Source organism: Harpia harpyja, chromosome 16, assembly GCF_026419915.1.
Source record: "Harpia harpyja isolate bHarHar1 chromosome 16, bHarHar1 primary haplotype, whole genome shotgun sequence".
NCBI lineage: Eukaryota > Metazoa > Chordata > Aves > Accipitriformes > Accipitridae > Harpia > Harpia harpyja.
In genome coordinates, this window is record NC_068955.1 from 27,603,205 (window position 1) to 27,622,309 (window position 19,105).

Here is a 19,105-nt window from a genome sequence, read left to right on the forward strand (position 1 = left end):
CTTTAAAAAAAGCTGCCTCAGACAACACTGGGCTCTCTGCGATCTCAATGCTCATTTTATAGGAAAAGAAATAGCGTAATGAGGTTTATTATTCTTAAATTTAAGGAAGGAATAGATGGCAGAAGAGAATACTTAGCTAGACAGAATGAGAGAATAATGCTGAAAAGTAGTAAGCTAGGAGAAATGATGAGGACTATTTAGGAACAAAGAACAAAGGAGAATGAAAGCAAGCAAGGAAATAGAGGAAAAAACCTGACCGCTAGAGCCTTTCTTTGCCCTCATGGTCTGAAATACCAGATAGGTGCAGAGAATGATTCAGGCAACAGCGAGGAAGTACACAGCAAAAATCAATGGAAAATTGGAAAAGAACAGTCAAAATATTTTACTTTTTAAAGCTTTGTTTTTCCAAAGCCATAAAACAGAGACTATGTTACCAGAAAGGATATACACACTGAATTTCAGATATCCGATTCATTTCACTAATATCTTTTTAAATTCAGACTATCATCTCTTTTTCAGAAGTCCATTTGCTCATCTTTCTGTCTCTGGGATGCAGTTATTACACACAAGATTTGGGGTGCTTCCTGACATAATACCATAATGTCAGTTTGAAACGCAATGCCTAAAGAGAAATAACTTCCAAGTTATGTTTTCAGCATGTTATACGGAGGTCACCCTGAGTAAAAATAATCAGACACATTAGAAAAGCTTTCAGTGTCTTAATCTTTCCTGTAAGGACAAAAATAAGTCCATAATTATATTTGTGTCGTTTCATAGGTTCCTGAGCAAAGAATTTGCAATTACTTTATTCAAAGGGTCAGAACCTTCATTTATCCTGGAATTTTACGATAAATTATATGAACGGTAATAGCTCTGATTTTAGAAAACAGAAATTATTTCCTTAAGTAATTTGTTCTGATTTAGGTTTCTTTCTTGACCACAAAGGGAGAGAGACGAGACGATACATTGCTACATTCAGCTGGTTAATTTTTCATGAAACTGAAGCTATTCTGTTAGTTTTCTAGGATCTACAAAAAGACTCTTAAAATATAATTAAAAAAAACCCTCTGTTCAGTCTTCATAAACATGGATTGGGTCCAGCCTACACATTCCAGACATTTCTTCTTTCCTTCAAAATGTATTTGTATATTTTGAAGAAATGTACATATGTAACTATATTTCTTTTTTCAAATTTCTAGTCAATTATATAAGTATAATATCCTACAGTATTATCAGTAGTATGACAACAGTATAACTAATATTTCATACAAATAATTAACTACTGTGTTGTTATTTTTATATATATTTATAACAATCATTTCTACATTTGTAGAATGAAATGGATAAGGCCTAAGAAATAGTCTGGCTTCCTAGATAAACCATAGATCCTTTATAAATAGGTTTTTAAAAATAACTTCAAAACCCCTGATTAAATTAGTGAAGAAGCTAAGACTCTTGACACTACAATCATCTTAGTTTTTCAGCAGCCTTGCTCTGTGTCTGTAGCAGACGCTCGGTATCTATGCTCTCAGAATAACTGTGAGCTTAAATTTAACCTAAATACATTATTTCTGTACCAACACCGAAAAACTCAGCCTCTTCATTTCCTACATGGCCATTTCAAAATGGTTTTCAGAGTCTACCTTGTTCTTGACCAACTTTCCAGGCTTGTACCTTCTTTGAACAGTCTGACAAGCTCTCCTCGTTCCTGCTCTACCAAGAACACTTTCTTAGGCTTAATAAAGGTACAAAGTTCCCCAAGCTTACTTTGATGGAGGATGAATGAAGTACTTTTTTCCAGCTGAAAGGAGGATGGCCCACAGTACTTTAACCGTTCTGAATTTTTACACTCATCAATGCGTGCTGGAGTCCACAATATTCACAATATATGCGAGGCAGAGGCAATAGCTCCCTGGAGCCCTTTTCACCACAGAAGTGATGCATTTTCTTGTGAGATCTTTAAAATCTTTTAAAAATGGAGTGGTAGTTCCCCTTTCAGTCCGTACTATGCATTTCTACAGAAGGATAGTTCTCATTCTTATTCGGCCTGTATGTCCTCCAAGACTAGGACGCTGAAGTAGTATTCATAGGTGGTCTTTCCACCTACGCGATGTACAATATGGGAGGGGATGTTTTCCTTCACCGTTTGAAATTCATGCGTATTTCCACTCTTAAAATGGTGCAGTTGACAAAATACACAAAAACCACAGGGCATTTATAATGAAGGAATTCATTTGGGGAACACATGAAACAATGGTTTTGCATTAGGCAAAAATGCTATAGAGCAAACTAGTCACTGTTATGCTGCTATCTGTGTCACCGTATTCCCCACGATTTGTGTATTCAACCTCGCTACTGGAAATAGACTCTTCTTCTGTTTCACTTCTGATTTTGGTTTGCCATTAATTTTCCAGAGTGTTACTAAAGCTCATTTTGTTGCATTTGGAGCACAGGTATCTTTACACTGCGCAGCCAAAGTTATTTGAAAGATAACTATTATTACAATTTTTATAAGGTATAATGTTAACCTTTTCAGAAAGAGGAATTAAAACAAATGGAGTAAGAATGCATTCCATCTACTAACTCCGTATAAATTCACGCAGTTGTTTGTTATGCCGAGATACAGTAAGTGCAGGAGATGCCGCAATAGGAAGTCAGTACCAGTGCTCTGACCCGCGGATTATACCAACCCACATTTCCCATAGCAGGTAACCTAGGAAATGTTATAGTTTCCATCCATTAACAATAGTCTTTAAGCACCCAGGTCCTTAGGCACTCATCTGGAGATTAAAAAAGAAAGCAGAGTTTCAGTCCTCCTCCTTTCTCTTCATTTTTTTCTTTCATCATCACCTCTGCAATGGGAATGAGGCAAGGAAATTGCTACAACAAAAGCCAGATACGACAACCCTCAACTAGTTTGGAAGCGTTTTCCACTGGTAGAACACAGAATGGTTATTGCTGTGGCATTATAATGCAAAAGAAACTATGTAATAAAAATAATTGTCAACAATCCAGAAAGTTAAAGACCTCATAGTTCAGGATTAATGACCAGCCTTGTGGTTACGCTTGGTTTTAGTTGTTAGTGTCATTGAACTTGTATGCACAGAGCCCTAAATCCATTTGTAATGGTCAATGCTTTCATAGAATCATTTAGGTCGGAAAAGACCTTTAAGATCATTGAGACCAACCGTCAACCCAACACCATCATGCCCAGTAAACTAGCACCAGTATCAATGTTATGAGAGGTACATGACCGGTAAATGGTTTTGGTCTGAAATGTTAGGGCCAATTCAAACGGTAAATTCTGTATGTTACATTCTTGCCCATTTAAGACAAGTCACAAAACGCACCTCAGACTGATACTGCTTTTGGTCGCTTTAAGGGAACTTTTTCTATGATTTAAATGTAAGAATTTCCCATTACTACCCACTCTTCCAAATTACTAAGCTATCCAGAACAACAAATTTTTTGCACCGATTCAGGCACTTCTATGCACCGATTTGCACTGATTTTTTAAACCTGATTTATGCTTCTTTATATCACATTCTCTAGAAAGACCAAAATACCTCACTAGGAAATCAATTTTTAAAATTAACCTTCCCAAGAAATTTGGTGATTTGCTTTCCTAATTATCCTTTCTACACCATGTTCTTGTGTTAAATATCATCGCTAACAAGCACTGAGGTATTATGGTTACCAACTGTGAATACAAATATACAACCTGCTTGTTTGCACCTTTTTTTTTTTTTTTAAGCAGGAAGCACGCCAATCCCAGGGATGATTTTCCCCAAGTGATACAGGTGTCATACACCGTATGATGTCCCCTTCGATGGATTTAAAATAAGTTTGGCATTTTTAGAAAGCAATTTTTAGGCTGGATGAGAATATCTTTGAAATAAGATATTTAGCAAACACATCATGATTTCTTTCCTAAAGGTGAAACTGCTGCTTATCAGACATGACAAGATGCATAAGTGCTGCTCATCTGAAGTTCACATTTTTACATACGAAAACATATTTAAGTAATTACACACATTTGTATTCCCCTAAAAATACTAGCCTGCTATATCAAAATGTTTATGCAAATGTAATAAAAAAGGAAGCTGTACATCTGTAGTTAGAGTTAGTTGGTTTGTAAGAGGAAGAAAAAGCTGAGGAAAAGATACATAAGAATGGATGTCATCATAAAAAAAAGCCTTCTATAATACAGCTTCAAGTGCAGAGGGTATAATTATGGACTGACTATGATTCTTTGACAACCTATTTCACAGTAGCAGATTTCAGTGGTTTTATAATCACAGATAATGCACAGATTTATAATAATGAGGTGTCAACGTGTGGAAGAAGAGGATTGCAGACCATTATTTTCTCAGACATTTTCATGGCATGTGCCAAGTACAGAGAAATGTGAGCAATGTCTATTAACAAGGCAGCCTAACTGATTCAAGCACTTTTGGATACACAGGACATAACGCTGGTTCTCAAAAGGTTGGAGCATGGAAATACTGATACATTTTACAAATGGGAACATTAAACACAAAATCTATATGATTGCAGAAAAAGGAAGGAAGAGTGTTCTGTGTTTCAGTCAAATATCAAACATCTAATTCTAACCTCTGCTCTGTATTCCCCTTTCCTCCGCTGCACTACACTAATACCTGTAAAACCAAGGAGACCTCAAATGCTTCAAAGGCTCTGACCCTACACCAATCTTGGACACGGGCATAGTGGCTTCTTGGTCCTTATCCTTCAGTACACCTGTGCTTTCATGGCAGAGGCACAAACACTTCCTACGTGATTAGATGGACAATAAGAACCAGATAGACAATTCTACAGCCACATTAACCAGGAAAAATGTGCTCCTGAGATCCCAGAGTGAAGCTCAGTCTGCGTGACCTGCAAAAGAAGAGTCCACTCTCCCGCAGAACATAGAACCAGTGATCTTAATCCAAATGAGCACTAATATCCCCATGTGCTGCTATTAATGAATACAGTGCTTTGTCTTCAGAGGTAGTAATTTCGGGGAATGAAGGTTTCTTCCTATAAAACAGTTATTAAGGAACCGACAATCATTACTGTAAAAGTAGCAATGCGAGATCCAGTTTTATAATTATATTCTGAAATTACATTTTTATTCTAATTACATACAGAAAGATTACTAGTTTTTGGCTTCAGCCTCTGTACTAATAGTGAATATCAACAGCTGCTGTATAAGAATTACAAATGGGCTATGAGTTAGCAATTCCTATTTATATTTCAGGAAAGACTTTTGGAATTTAAGGAGGACATTAAAGTGTCCTTTAGTCATTCTGCTGTAAAACTTCCTTTTTAATTGAAATCACAGATTTCTTCTAGATCTATTGAATCAGTTGAATACATCAGCAAAATGCAACCCTGGAGATGAAAATTATCAGGACAGTTGTTAATCACAGTAAATCTTGAGTGTATTAAAATGCTTGAATCTATTGAATCAAAACACTTTTCATCAATTTTTTTTCTCATCCTTTCTCCTAAACTGCTCTTCCCATCTTGCATGATTAGAATATTCCTTGTGGCCTATTATCAATTCATAGATCCCTTTTGGCAAATTCGATTTGTATCCCCCAGACTATTTTATGTTTTTATATCAGTCTTTTTCACTAAAAAAATCACGACAAGCAAAAACTGTGTTACTATTTAATGCCATATTACCACAAACTCGCTATCAGTGCCCGACAGGTAAATAATCCTATGAATTAGCATCCTCGCTTATTTCAGATGCAAATCCATCTTCCTTGTAGATTTGTTATGCAGACATGGTTCATTGAGCAAGTGATAGACAGAATTTTGTTCCTCAGCAAAAAAAGTAGCTGCTTCCTAACTTTAAAAAAAGTTTATTGACAGCAGAAACAGGCTTAGAATTATCCCCAAATTTCATCCTAGTCTTTCAATGAATTTAAAATCCTCCTTAGTTCCAGTTTGATGCTCTTACAGGACAAACTTTCAAAGATGTTTGGAAAAAAAAAAACCCGAGAGAGAAACTGTACCTTGGTGCTTGTCACTTGAAATGGAACTTTTGAGCCCTTTGTAACTAGGGATGTCAGCTTCTCAGCTGGTTTTGAAGGGATTAGATTCATAACGGGAGGCTGATTGTGCAGAACGGAAGACAGGCAAAGCTGCACGGTCTCCTTCAGAGCTTTCAGCTGTGACTCCTGGGGAAAATAAGAAGTCATCAGTTCTCTAAGATGTGTTATTATGAACAGAATTGCTTGCTTTCGCTCTCCGCATTAAACCAAACATTTATGAACAGCTGCTGCTTTTTCTTATTAACAGAAGAAATTAAGGCTGTTTAAAGCAGTTTTTTTATAGGATTAGGTTACTGTGCATTACACACCAAACTGCCCAGAAAGTCATTGCGCTCTTCCCTTTCCTCCGTACAGTTTTATCCACACTGATTATTGCCAATAATTATTAAATATTATTTCATCTGAAAAGAAACAAAAATACAATCTACCAAATATCATGCAGTGTCCAGACTTTTACACGCAACAGTTACAGAGAAGTAAACGTTCACAAGTATTGCAAAGCCGCAGACTTTGCATGGAATTTTGTTTATAAAGTTCAGAATAATTGGTATTTTTCCACAAGTTATAAAGATTGATTTTAACCCAACAAAGACGACTTCCCTCAGGAACATGTTAAGCTGTTGCAGTGTACAGTAAATAAAGCATAGGCCTTTTCACCTCTTAAGAATATGATTGTCCGGATCCATTACTGTCCATCAAGCCGAACTAAAACTTTTAAGTGGCGAAGTGCTTGCAACTCATGCTACAACACTGCTATTTTACTCATAGAAATAGAGGTAGATGTATTAATGAAAATAGCAGTCTGTCATTGAAATAAACTGGGACAGTAAGAACAGTGAGGTAAGTACGGCACTGAGGAAACCTCATTTTAAAATCTTTGCTCCATCCCAGCAAAACACTTAGAGTCAGATATTGAGGTAACTTCCTTATACTCATTTCAGGGGGAGTTAGGCAGCATTTGGCCTTTAAAAAAAATAATCTTGCTCTTATTCTTTATATTAAGAATATGCCTATAAATAGAGGCTACATCAGCACATTTCAACCTTCAAAGATTTTTTTTGAAGATACCTAAATCAAGGTATACCATGGCAAAAGTTGATGGAAAATATATTATAGGTAACATGACACACCACATACTACATATGTGAAATATTACATATACAATATGAAAATATTTCACAGTTATACAAATCCTAAACAATGGCATTTGGCATATACCACCTTGTCTCAGTTTATTTGAAAAACAAGTATTTTTTAGAACCTGACAAATATTCCATGTTTTATGTCAGGTAAAGTTCCTCTGAACTGCAGCCAGGGAATACATCTCATAACTGTAAAAATCTGAGTGTTTCTTTAAAAATAAACAAGCAAAAACAGTTAGTAGGGTACATTTCAATGGTAGGATCAAAGACAACCATAAAAAGACTATTAATGCACAGCACAATAAGGAAAATCAAAGAAATAGGAGATGGACTAGAGTTTGGTTTGTTTGCAAACAGACAAAATTGAATGTCTGTCCCTTAAGATGTGTGCAGTGAGGAGCAATGCTAGATTATCATCAGAGAGGACAGCACTTTGCATGAATTACTTATTAAAATGTATGAACCTGGAGTCAGACTGATCTATCTCTGACCTAATGGCAGTGTAAAAGGGAAAGGATTACTTTATCCATCTGACTCGGAGATCTTTTAATTTCTAATTGACAGCAGAAGATCTTAGCATACTTCTTTTCATGTAATATGTCTTTTCCCCATCTTTTCAAGAAGTGACTGCACAGAGAACACAAATCACCATTTGACATCGTCAAAATAAGCTCAGACACCAACCTGGCAGAGGTAGCAGACTGTCTAATTTTGCCTGAAGATATGGACTCAGCCATTACAGCACTATATGACCCTAGTGCTCCCTGCAAATCACACTGTTCTGAAACCACACTCCTCCTGTCCGGAAAACCCTCCAGACCATTTCTCATCCTCTCACCTCCCACCCCTGCCACCCAGTCCCTGTTCTGCCTTGGCTACGGCCAGCCATTTTGCCATTCCAAAGGTAAAAGCAGAATAGGTTACTTTATTTTCATCCTGTGGGTAGCAAAATTCAATTTTGACTTTACTGATAGGAGTCGTATAAACGGGTAGCATGAGACTACAACTTAAGGAAACAGTATTGGAACCCGTAATGTTGTTTGACAAAGCTCTTGATGACCCCGCAGAGATGTGATTGGGGTCAAAGCAAGCTGCTTGCTGGTCAAAATACTGCCAACATATGATGAATGTCTTCAGATTTCCCAGATCTGTTTATACTCTTGTCGTGTGGTTGGATTCAATACAGAATAATTTGGGCTGTGGTAATGCAAAATTTGTCAGTCTTCCAAGGGTCCATCACGGGAACTAGAAAAGTGTTGTAGTGTAGATAGACTTAATGAGAGACACTAAGTCCACTGTCAGCTCAAACTAATATTTAATAGAAATGTCTGATACCCTCCCAACAGAAAAATACAAATTAATGCCTATTTACAGGTACAGTTTGAGATTCGATCACTCAATTATTCATTTCAAATACAGCTCGTTCCAAAAAGGCACATTGCTTTACGCACTGCTTCCATTCCTTTAGCTGAAACTAGGCGTGCTAACGTTGCCAAAACAGTTAAGGCCAAAGCCTTCACCGAAGACATGGATGGACCATTGGCAGTCTTTAACTCTTTTCAGTTCATAGTTCATGCAAAAAAAGTTCTTAACAAGGAAAGAAAGGTACCTACAACTTAGTCTTATTACTCTGCAAGTTAGAACTAGTCAAATACAGGTATTTCTAGTCTCCTAAAACTGTCTCGCAGTTCTCACTGGCATGAACTTTGGTTTCTTCCTTCATTTGCACTGCTTTTTTTACTCCTGCTTGCCATTTCCACTGCACTTTCACAGAATGTAAGCAACGACACCATCCAAAGACTCTCTCAATGATGATTTGCAAGAAGATGACACTGGGCTTCTGGTTAAGCCTATGGAACCACAACTGAGCCCTAAATTAAAATTCTATAACATTTAATAGGAAAGAAACAGAGGGTCAGACAAGTCAGTTGAGTGTGCTGCAAATCCCCTTTTAATTTGCAAACAGAATCCCTTAACAGCATTCTCATTAAAAGTTCCTGATGTCAAATGTTCTTTGCTTTCTCCTTCACAACTGTCTGCATTATAATGAATAACTGCATTTAGAAGATATTTACGGTAAGCATTGCTCTCTTGCCATTGCCACAGGCAGTATACTGGCACTAGTGAGAGACCACGTCTGTGAGTGTTGTATGAGCAAAGAAGGAACATGCTTAATTTTTAAATTAATATGTGGAGGAGTTCTGCTCAGTACTAACAAGAAACACATGATCTATCACCAGACGCACACAGAGGTTTGAATAATGCTACTGCGAGCATTGCTTACACAGATGGCATTTTGCAATGCTGGATGCAAATCCTCACTCAAGAGGATGATTTCAGTGATTGAAATATTGAAGATAAAGAAAAATGCTTTTAGCGCAAGGGCAATACTTTTTTTTTTAATGTCTAACGGAACCTGAAAATATTAGAAAACCAACCCCCAAAAGTAGTCTTTGATAGCATATCGAAGTTTTTTCCTTTCTGATAAACTCCTTCCCTATTACACGATATTTTCTTCCCAGCTAGCCTAAATCTAGAAGAAAGTTCCCCTGTTGCACAGCTGACGGGCATGAACGTGTCCTGCTTTGTCCCCTTCCTGGGATTCCGCGCAGCCTCCCAGACATGAGTGGGCTCCTCTGCCCACGGAAGAGTTAGCTCTGTCGCATCAGTCCCACTCTAACAAGAGACTGACCCCTTTCTATGCTGCATCCTCCTTGGAACTATGACTAAACCTCAGATAAAAATCGTATCGGTTACAGGCACATTCTCGTTAGTGTACTTTTGCACATAAAGAATTGTAGCGTTTGGCTTTCTGTGGGTTTTTGAGATGTTTCTTTCTAATTTGATTGGCCTCCTTTTAAATAACTTTGCAGCTGTACTTAACTTCATGCATCATAATTAGTTCCACTGATTTCAGTAGCATTGCTCCCAGGTACATGCAATTAAGTATGCATCTAAATCATTGCAAGACTTTAATTTGTTTTTGTCAAATTACACTGAAACATTCACAGCTGATAGAGATAAACACGCTCACATTACGTTACACTTCTTACTTTGTCAAGGGCTGCCTTTTCCAATTCATCTTTTGCGACTGCTAGTTTTTGTTCCAGATCTGTTAGCTGTTGTGCCTGTGGGAATAAAAAAGAAAAAGCTGATGCAATCTACAATGCATTTTTTCCCCATAATTTTTCATGCAGTGCCTATGAGAGAGGACAGGATATATATTTTACAAGTAATATATACGAATTGGGTCAGAATTGCTTGCAAAAAGACCAGGCCTCAAGGGATGGTTCTTTTTTCCTGAGAAAAAGTGTATTTTTATGTGGGAACTGGGCTCAGATGTGCTCCATTTATGTGAATGCAAGTTTACTCTAATTTCAAGGTCAGTAGCAAAAGTAACTCTATACTATAAAGTATTTAGAATTATGCCATAATATCCTTCTGAAAAATTCAAAGTATTTAAATAGTTTTTACTATTTTGTTCATTTATTTGACTTCTGTTTGTAATTTGAAACACTATTTTGTAGTTTTAAACGTTAGGATGCTAACATTAATGTAACTTGGCATAAACAGAGAAATTAGAAAACACCCAAACATTCATGCATGTAGGCACCTTATGAAATGCTACTATCTGCCGGTATACAAGGGGTTAAGTCCAGATTTGTTTCTCCATCTCCTTCCCTGGAAATGTGAAAGGAAAACTGACAAAATAGCTAGTTATGCAACTACATAGTGAGAAAGCATTTGGGGAGATTTGTGTGTGAAGTCAGGGTCAGGCAAGCAGCCTGCACTCTGTGAGAAAGGGCTGTTGGCTTTTTACATGACATCGCATTATTTTCCTGCATAGTGCTTCAGGAGGAAATCTGGCTTTTTACAATGTATACGCAATGTATTGAGTGCAGGGGTTCAGAAGATGCTTTTAAATACTCAGTAAAGGCAGGCAGTAATTTTCTCTCCCCTTCCCTAGGAGCCAGACACGCACAGACTGCTCTCTTCAGGGAAATACATCCTCTGCAAGAACCTTCCATTGGAGGTTCTGGAGCTCCCAGATTGCTCCACTTCTCAGCCCTGTCATTAATAGCACATTACAATGCAACCAAAAGGAATAAGGTACAAAACCAGGTCACTAGTTGATTTCACCGTTTATGAAGGGAACCATAGAGAAAGATACCGGACTAATCAGTTTTCTTTTCTCTCTGAAATTCTGATTTGGTAATGTACATTTTGTGCATCAAGAATAATTGGATAAAGTTCTCATTTCTCAGCTAAAGAGCAACGCATTTTAATTTTGACCAAGTATTTGCAAGCACCCTTTCCCTCAACACCACCCCATGCTCAGCGGGTTTCTGAAGTTCATCCCCAGCCAGATACTATTTTCTTGCCAGGCTTTTCAAGAGCACGCGCACTCTGCTGACTGTAGCACAGCCTGATGTATAGCCACACAACGTAAATGCTGTTTAGCATAAACCCTACAAAACAAGGTTCACTTGGTCTCTGGGTCGGGGCAATGACCGTACTTCCAGCACATATCAGAGCTGATGCTTATTAGCTTAGGCAAGCCTGTAGACCTCAGCAGATACCTCAAGTGACATTTATTAATGTTAGGCATAGGGTGTACTGGCTGATAAAACAACAAAAGCCTGGAATTTTCAGTTCCCTGCCCACATAAAGAACTACTTAGTCGCATTTTAAAACAGGATCAGGCATTTATCTGTGGATTCATCAGAGCAGCCACAGTTTCATTAGTCAAAACCAGTCTTGAAGGAATCTTGCTTCAAAGCAGAAGTCAACTGCTTCCTCAGCTGCAGGGAAGTCTCTTGCAAATGCAGTCCCTAATTTCTACCACATCACGTTTCTTACACCCGACACCAGTCGCTATCACACACGCCACACACAGATCAGACCACTGGTTTGGTTCCTCAGTCTGGCAGCAGAGCATCTAATGCAGGAAGAATACTTCCATTTCACTGGAATTTGCAAAATGTAACTGGACTTATCACTGGCTTTTTGGAGAAAAAACTTACTAACTTATAAGAAAAAGAATTTTTCTAGAGTTCAGTGACATTTGCATTTGTTACTAACCATGGTACATAATATCACTCACAGTAAACATGGTGCCAGTCAGTGTTTGAAAGACTGAACATTAAGCTTGGCTCTGACGCAGAGACAGTTCTCTTTAGATACTAGAACTAGACCAAGTAATTTCTCACATCATTAACATTTTAATAATTGCTACTTATTAAACTATTTTTACAGTAGTTATACAAATTCATATATTTTCAATTAATGAGAAGCAAGATTTGAAAAACAGTATATATAATTAAATAATTTGAATTGCCATTAAAAAGGAAATTATACCAAATAACATTTACATGATAAATGAGAGGCCAGGATGGCATCTCGGATGGTGTGCATTGCTAAAGGATTAGAATCATATGGAAGATGATGGATTGCCACACGGTGCGGGCCAGACAACTAGGCAACTTCTCCGTTCAGCACCATCTGTGTTACAGTTTTAAGCAGTGGAATACCAGAGCTAAAGTTATGAATTTCAGGGTGTCTGGTTTCCTTCAACACATGCGTTATGTAGGCACCTGAAAAGCTGGGTAGTTGATAGAAAGCAAGAAACGGTGGTTACAGGTGACTGCTGCTTCTTTCCTTGCAGGGGGATGTCTGGTGCTACATAATACGTTGTACTCAATGAAACCGCAGTCATATCAAAAACCAAGTTGGAAGAAAAGTGTTTTATTCTTTAATTGATGCCTGCCATTATAAAGATTGAATATATTTTAATAACACTGCTCACATCAAGGAAAACATTTTCTGTTTACGGTGAAAATGTATTCTTCCAAAGGACAAGCTTGTATGTATTAATAAAGCCTTTCTGAGTGCATCATTAATCAAGCCTTATTCTTATTTTTGGTAATACTGTCTTATTTTGATGGACTAACTTTTTCTGTAACTTTCATGTGTATTTATTTTATTTCACAGATAACTGAGCCAATAGGTCAGTGATATCAGTCCAACTGACATCAAGTGAGAATAAAATCCTGGCATTAAAAATGCAGTTTTGATGAAGCGTTCGCTTGTAAGTAGTGATATTTATTTGTATCTTAGACACAAAATGGCAGAATAATCAAATTTTTTTCTGAAAATTGTTGTCTATCAAGGCTGAATTCATATTGCAGTAGTCTTACTGCTGGTTTAATTTATAAGTTCTTTAGGGAGCCTAATTCAATTAATGTGGCTTGGATACCGAATAAAGAAAAAAGGCAAAATACCAGTAGGACTACACAAGGCCAATTCTGATAAGGAGTAAAGTGCCTTTCAAGAGCATAGTCTGAAAAAACTTAAAAATATTAAGTTTCTCTTAGGCATTCTTGCAGAAACAGGTCTTACAGAGGAAACAGTGAGATAATTAATTTTTTCATCCTCTGAAAGAGTGCACTGCGCAATTACTGTCAGTGAAGTACACTTTTCTAACTCACTTAAATGAATGTGCTTACCTTTACCCATTGTGAATTACATTAGACAAAATGTCCATATTTAAATTCTTCCAGGCATAAATACAAAAAGCAAAAAGAAAAGACTAGTCTGATTTCAGGAAGACAAAGAGAAATCCAAAATGACATCGAATTTTTTGTAACGAGTAATTGAGACCAGAGAGAATTTCTGCATATACATAAAAAATGTGAAGGCAATGCTTACATGTCTTTTTGGATGAAGACTTTGAATGTTCAAGAATTTATAAATATCATATCAATATAATGTAGGTAATTGAGATGTTTGTATTCCTCAAAGGCACAGAAAAACAACAAAACGGGGGGGGGAGACAGGAGCTTTGTAATCTGAAAAACAGTGGCTAGAAGCTTTACACTTCTCACTTCCTTAGTCACAGCAAAAGAAAAAAACATTCACTAGTGGTCTTTTGTGTACCTTTGGAGAAGTTATAGCTTTTGTTTGTTCTAAGAAATTAATCCTTTCGATGATCTTTCTTGGGACAAACATACCCACGTAAATACAACGAATAAATTACCGGTGGATTATATGTTGTTGATAACAACACGGTACTTTACAAATAAGCTCCACATACAGCTACTTTAAGTGTTCTTGTTGGTATTTTACCCTGAAAAGGTAGAGCTGAACTTTCTTCCCAAACCCACAGACATCTCCTCCTCCCAGTCCTCCCATTTCTTCTCAGGAGTCAGGCAAAACCTAAAGCTTCTCACCTTTTGAGGTGAGTTACTAGACTTTTCCTGAAGGTACAGGTCAGCAAAACCAGGCTGTGATCCTATTTCTGTGTACAATTTAACAAACCAAATAACCCAATGACTCACTGAAAAAAAACCCCCAGACAATCCTATTTCCTTCTGAGCAGTGCCAGAAACAAGACCCCTTAGTACAATTAAATACTGGGCATGCTGCGTGGGTCGGAAGGAGGACAGAGAGCATGGTGCCCACCTTAATATTTCAGTCTTATTTAATCCCTGATCTATTCCGTGTTAATAGCAGGGTAGGAATTCCACCCCCAGAATAATTAAGGGTTACGGTTCCGATCAGGCAGGTGAGGCGGCTGCCCAGCTGTACAGCTATTACAAATACTGCACGCTTCTTAGCACAGCCAAAAATTGTTTTTTAAAAGGCTTTCTAGCATTTCTTTCCCAGAAACTTTATACAGCATGTCAGTGTGGAATATAAAGTATATTATGATGGCTTTTGCTAGTGGTTGTTTTTTTTTTTTTATGTTTTGGGAGGGCGTGGGGGGGTGTTGTTTTTTTGGTTTGGTTTTTTAAACTTGTAGCTGCTTAAAATACTCCATTCCCTTTCTTTTCCTTACACAAAATTTCAAAGGTTTGGTTTTTTTTTTTTTTGGCCAGAACAGGCTAGGTTATAGCTTCACATTAGAAGGATTACTCACACGTGCAGAGATAAACATAGTCACGACCGGGTTTTCTTTACTTCAAGACATGATAAATTGGGATTTTATTTGGTTATTACAAAACGTTTAAGGATGTATTGTATTTCATACCAAGGATTGCTGTTTACCGAGGACAGAATTAACACACATTCTGCTTAATTAGAAAACATGATTGACTAAGTGATGTTTAATCACACGTTAAATAGGTTGGGTATTCTGAACTCCACTTTTTCCCACATAGCCTTAAATAAATGTTTAACAAAAAAGATAAAAATACGTAATGTACAACTTTTTATTTTATAATTGATTATATTTTCTAACTAGGACAACTTTTTAAATTGGAAACCACTTAACCGGAAACTTGAATAAATTATCCGGTAAACACAATTCGACTGTGCTTATTCTGTAAGCATTATTTGTATCTTAGAAAAACAGGCACTTGCGCTTCTAAATTGTACTGTTTACTGTAGCCAAGGTGTTAAATGTGTTACACTTTTTGGCAGCTATTCCATTTAATCAGACGTGCAGCAAAACCCAGACGTTCAGCAATATCTGAATTATATTTCAAGCACTTACAAGAAAAGTCAGTTAAAAACATCATTTCTGCAAAGTCTCACAGCTTGTACATTTTCTTAATGCTCGTTACTGCCACAATACTTTTATCTCTCATTTCTGACTGTTCCAGATGTACATTAAAAAAAGGAAATAAGACCTTTGTGCTTTTTTATTAGCTGAAATTTCACTTTTCCTTCCCCAACCCTCATGCTTTTCCTTCACATAAAACTCATTACAGCGAAAGCAAAACAGCAGCTCGCTAGGGTTTTACTAAAGTACTTGGCCTCTAACTAAAGGAAAACAACTGTTTCTCTGCAGAAACACAGTCAGAGGATGCGCACGAAGAGAAGAGCCGCATCACTCACCTTTGCGCCTGGTCTGCCCCTTTACCTCCCGTAGGGGATTTTCCTCCCTTCGGATCAGGCCGGAGCACCTTAGGTTTTAGCACCGGTTGTTGTTTCCGATGGATAACCGATCCACATGATTACAACAACGTACTGCTCTTTCTTTTCTAAGTCAGTCTTCTTTAAACAATTGTGTTGCTTATTTTAGCAGTACGAGAACAAACGCTGAGGGGGTAGGCATTTTAAAATTCACGTTAGGCACACCAGAATGGTCTACGCCGCTGTCAGTAGTGCGCTGGAAACATTTACTTCCTTTTTTCTTGAGAGGATTAGTTAACATCTTGCCCAAAGGTTCAGCTTTTTGGTTTTGGGGTTTCTTTCTAAGATTTGACCATTCCAGTCAAAAGTATAATTCAGTCAGGAAAATACAAAACAAAGAAAACAGAATAGTATTTCTGGTAATATCACTCAAAAGTGTTTGTCAAGAGATAACGTCTTAAAACTCCATTTTAAAAACTTTACCTCATGTTCAGCTGATGAATAAAGTAAAACCTAAAACACCCAACACATACAGTATTCATTAACACCAGCATGTTCATTACTGCAAAGTGCCTCTAAATCAGCCAACAATGAGTAATTCAGAAATTTCAAAAACCCTCCCCAAATGCAGGTTAAATATACTGTGTTTGTTTTGAGAACTTCATGCTGCAGATCATCCCATAGATAATTCTGAATTAGCTTTCAGTAATATCTCAGAAAACAAGTTCAAGGAAGGAGGAGACTAAGTGATGCAGAACTATCTTCCCAAATCATTTTTATTTCCCTCCGATTTGGAACAAATGCCGAGGCATTCAGAATTGCCTCTGCTAGGAAGCACACCTAATTTGGGACGTACATGTCAATGGGCTCCAGATGCTGATTGCCTGGAGCCAGGTGATCTCCCAAGCCATCACCCCACAGCATGGTTCATCAAGGAGCCCCAGGGCTGGTTCTGGATTTCGGCGTGTGCCAGGTGCCACCAAGGACCCGGTGCCCAAGACACCACACCTTGGCTGCTCCTCTGGCTTCTCCGGTTCCAGGGAAACCCAACAAGCATGGGCACCGTGGCTGGCACCCGCTCTTCGTTTCCACAGTTTGTCATGTTGTGCCTGACCGTTCCCTCCCTCTGTGCACGGAGGCTGACAGCACATCTTGTCCCCGATATCCTCAGCATAAAATGTCTTCAGTTCTAATATTTCAGAAAAAGACATTTTTCCTGGCAATTTCTACAGCACCTACCACTGCAGAAGCTTAAATGTTGAAGAAAAATGATTGTGCCAAAACCGTTGCTCTCAAAGTATACTCCCGGCATCGGCATTACTCGTACAACTTCTTGCCCCCTTTTGACATATAACACACGTGGATCCAGGTCCATAGTTTTCATAGAAAACATTTTCTCTTTTTCCTGCTGCACATTTACACAAGGTGAAGCTATGGCTCATCTTTCAGCTTCTTACATGCCCTTCCCTCAGTCCTATTTTTTTCTCTGATCTTTGGGCAGTTTGGAATTTTTCAATACTTTACGTGACAAAGGTTTTTAAATTTTTCAACCCTACTGGGCACACTCAAAATCATTATTATAATTAAACCACTTGGAAAATGTCAGTCAAAGCCCCAGTCAATATCCATTGACTATCAATAGTAAACCTCTCCTCATTTTAATGGGAACTGGACCAGGTCTGTAAGTTGATTGAATAGCTGTACGCTGCCAGTTAAACATGGAGCTGCTGCTGCTAGATGTAAGTAACCTTGTCTCACGCTGGCTATTGACTAGCCTTGTCTCACACGGTAACTCAAAGCAGCTATTTAAAACTGCATTACCGTCTAATGCAAGTCCATACCCTTAAGGCCACATCCTCGGGGCCATATAGAAACTTTAAAATTCATTTTTTCAGTTCATTAAAAAAGTTACAATTATTTTTCGTGCTCAAAACTGTGTTATAAAAATGTACTGACAATAAACTGATAGACCTGAATTACTAAGCACTGAAACAATATTCACATTTCGCAAATCTGTTATTTCCAAAACTGCATGAAACCACTAAAAAAATAGAATAGTAGAAGGTTTGTTTCAATAAGGGTATCAATGAATTATGTTAATACATAATCCAATGTCCTTACTGGGAAATATATATGATGACATCCCTCCGCCTTCTTGCATGTCACTTATCTCTTTATATTAAAAAAATTCCCATGTCTCCAAATAGCCTGTATTTTTCAGCAGCCAATTCTGTTTACATCTTCAGGCCCCTCCTGTCTTGCTAACATAATATGCTAACGTTAACACATTACTAACGATTATAACATCAAAGCAACAACATACAAAATGCTAAAGTACGGCATTTGAAAAGAAAATATGCACCAGCAAAAAGGGGCCGAAGTAAACAGTGACATCTACTTCCTAAGCAAAACACAAGTAACCTAGATAAGCCTTTCAAAATATATTTTTGTTAAGGTCATGAAAATACACTATACTGCTATTCAGGAAAAAAAAATTACCTAATACAAAAAAAATGAAAAAAAAAAAAATCGTGCGCTTCATGAAAACAAGAAGTACTTACTATACAGTGCTAAAAGTCCATGTAACAGAAGATGAGGAAACGATCCCTACCCTAATTATGTTATCTCAACAAGACAGCTATGTGAAAAGTAATCATGCCATCTCTTACCACCCAAACATCAACTACAGATATTTATGCAACAGCCCTAATATATTTTACAAAAATCAACTAAGCAAATTTCAATTTCCTGTCTCTCCCAGGGGCTTCAGCTTCTACCGAGAAAAACAACTCAATAATATCCTGTCTTAAAGCATTTTTCTACATCCAATAAGTAGCCAGATCTACTCACAAATAATTGATAACCTGAAAACCAAAATCATACATCCAGTGGGCAACTTCCAGCTACATATCTAAAAGTGTACAAACATACGGACTTGATCAAGGAAAAAAAAGAAATCCCAGAGTCAATAATCAACAAAAGCATTATAGAAAAATAAAAACATCATAAGTCTTCTCACTTGGAGTGAAAAAAACTCTAGCA

The 19,105-nt window shown here is 37.4% G+C and overlaps 1 protein-coding gene across 1 annotated transcript in view; it reads right to left on the minus strand.

The window, feature by feature from the left end:
- Window positions 1–19,105, minus strand: part of LUZP2 (leucine zipper protein 2) — a 326,692-nt gene that overhangs the window by 37,795 nt on the left and 269,792 nt on the right. Inside the window, exons 10-11 of the mRNA XM_052811608.1 lie at window positions 10,261–10,335; window positions 6,027–6,191 (exon numbers count right to left, since the gene is read on the minus strand). Of these exons, the coding sequence (XP_052667568.1) occupies window positions 6,027–6,191; window positions 10,261–10,335 (240 nt within the window). The remainder of the gene's footprint in view (window positions 1–6,026; window positions 6,192–10,260; window positions 10,336–19,105) is intronic.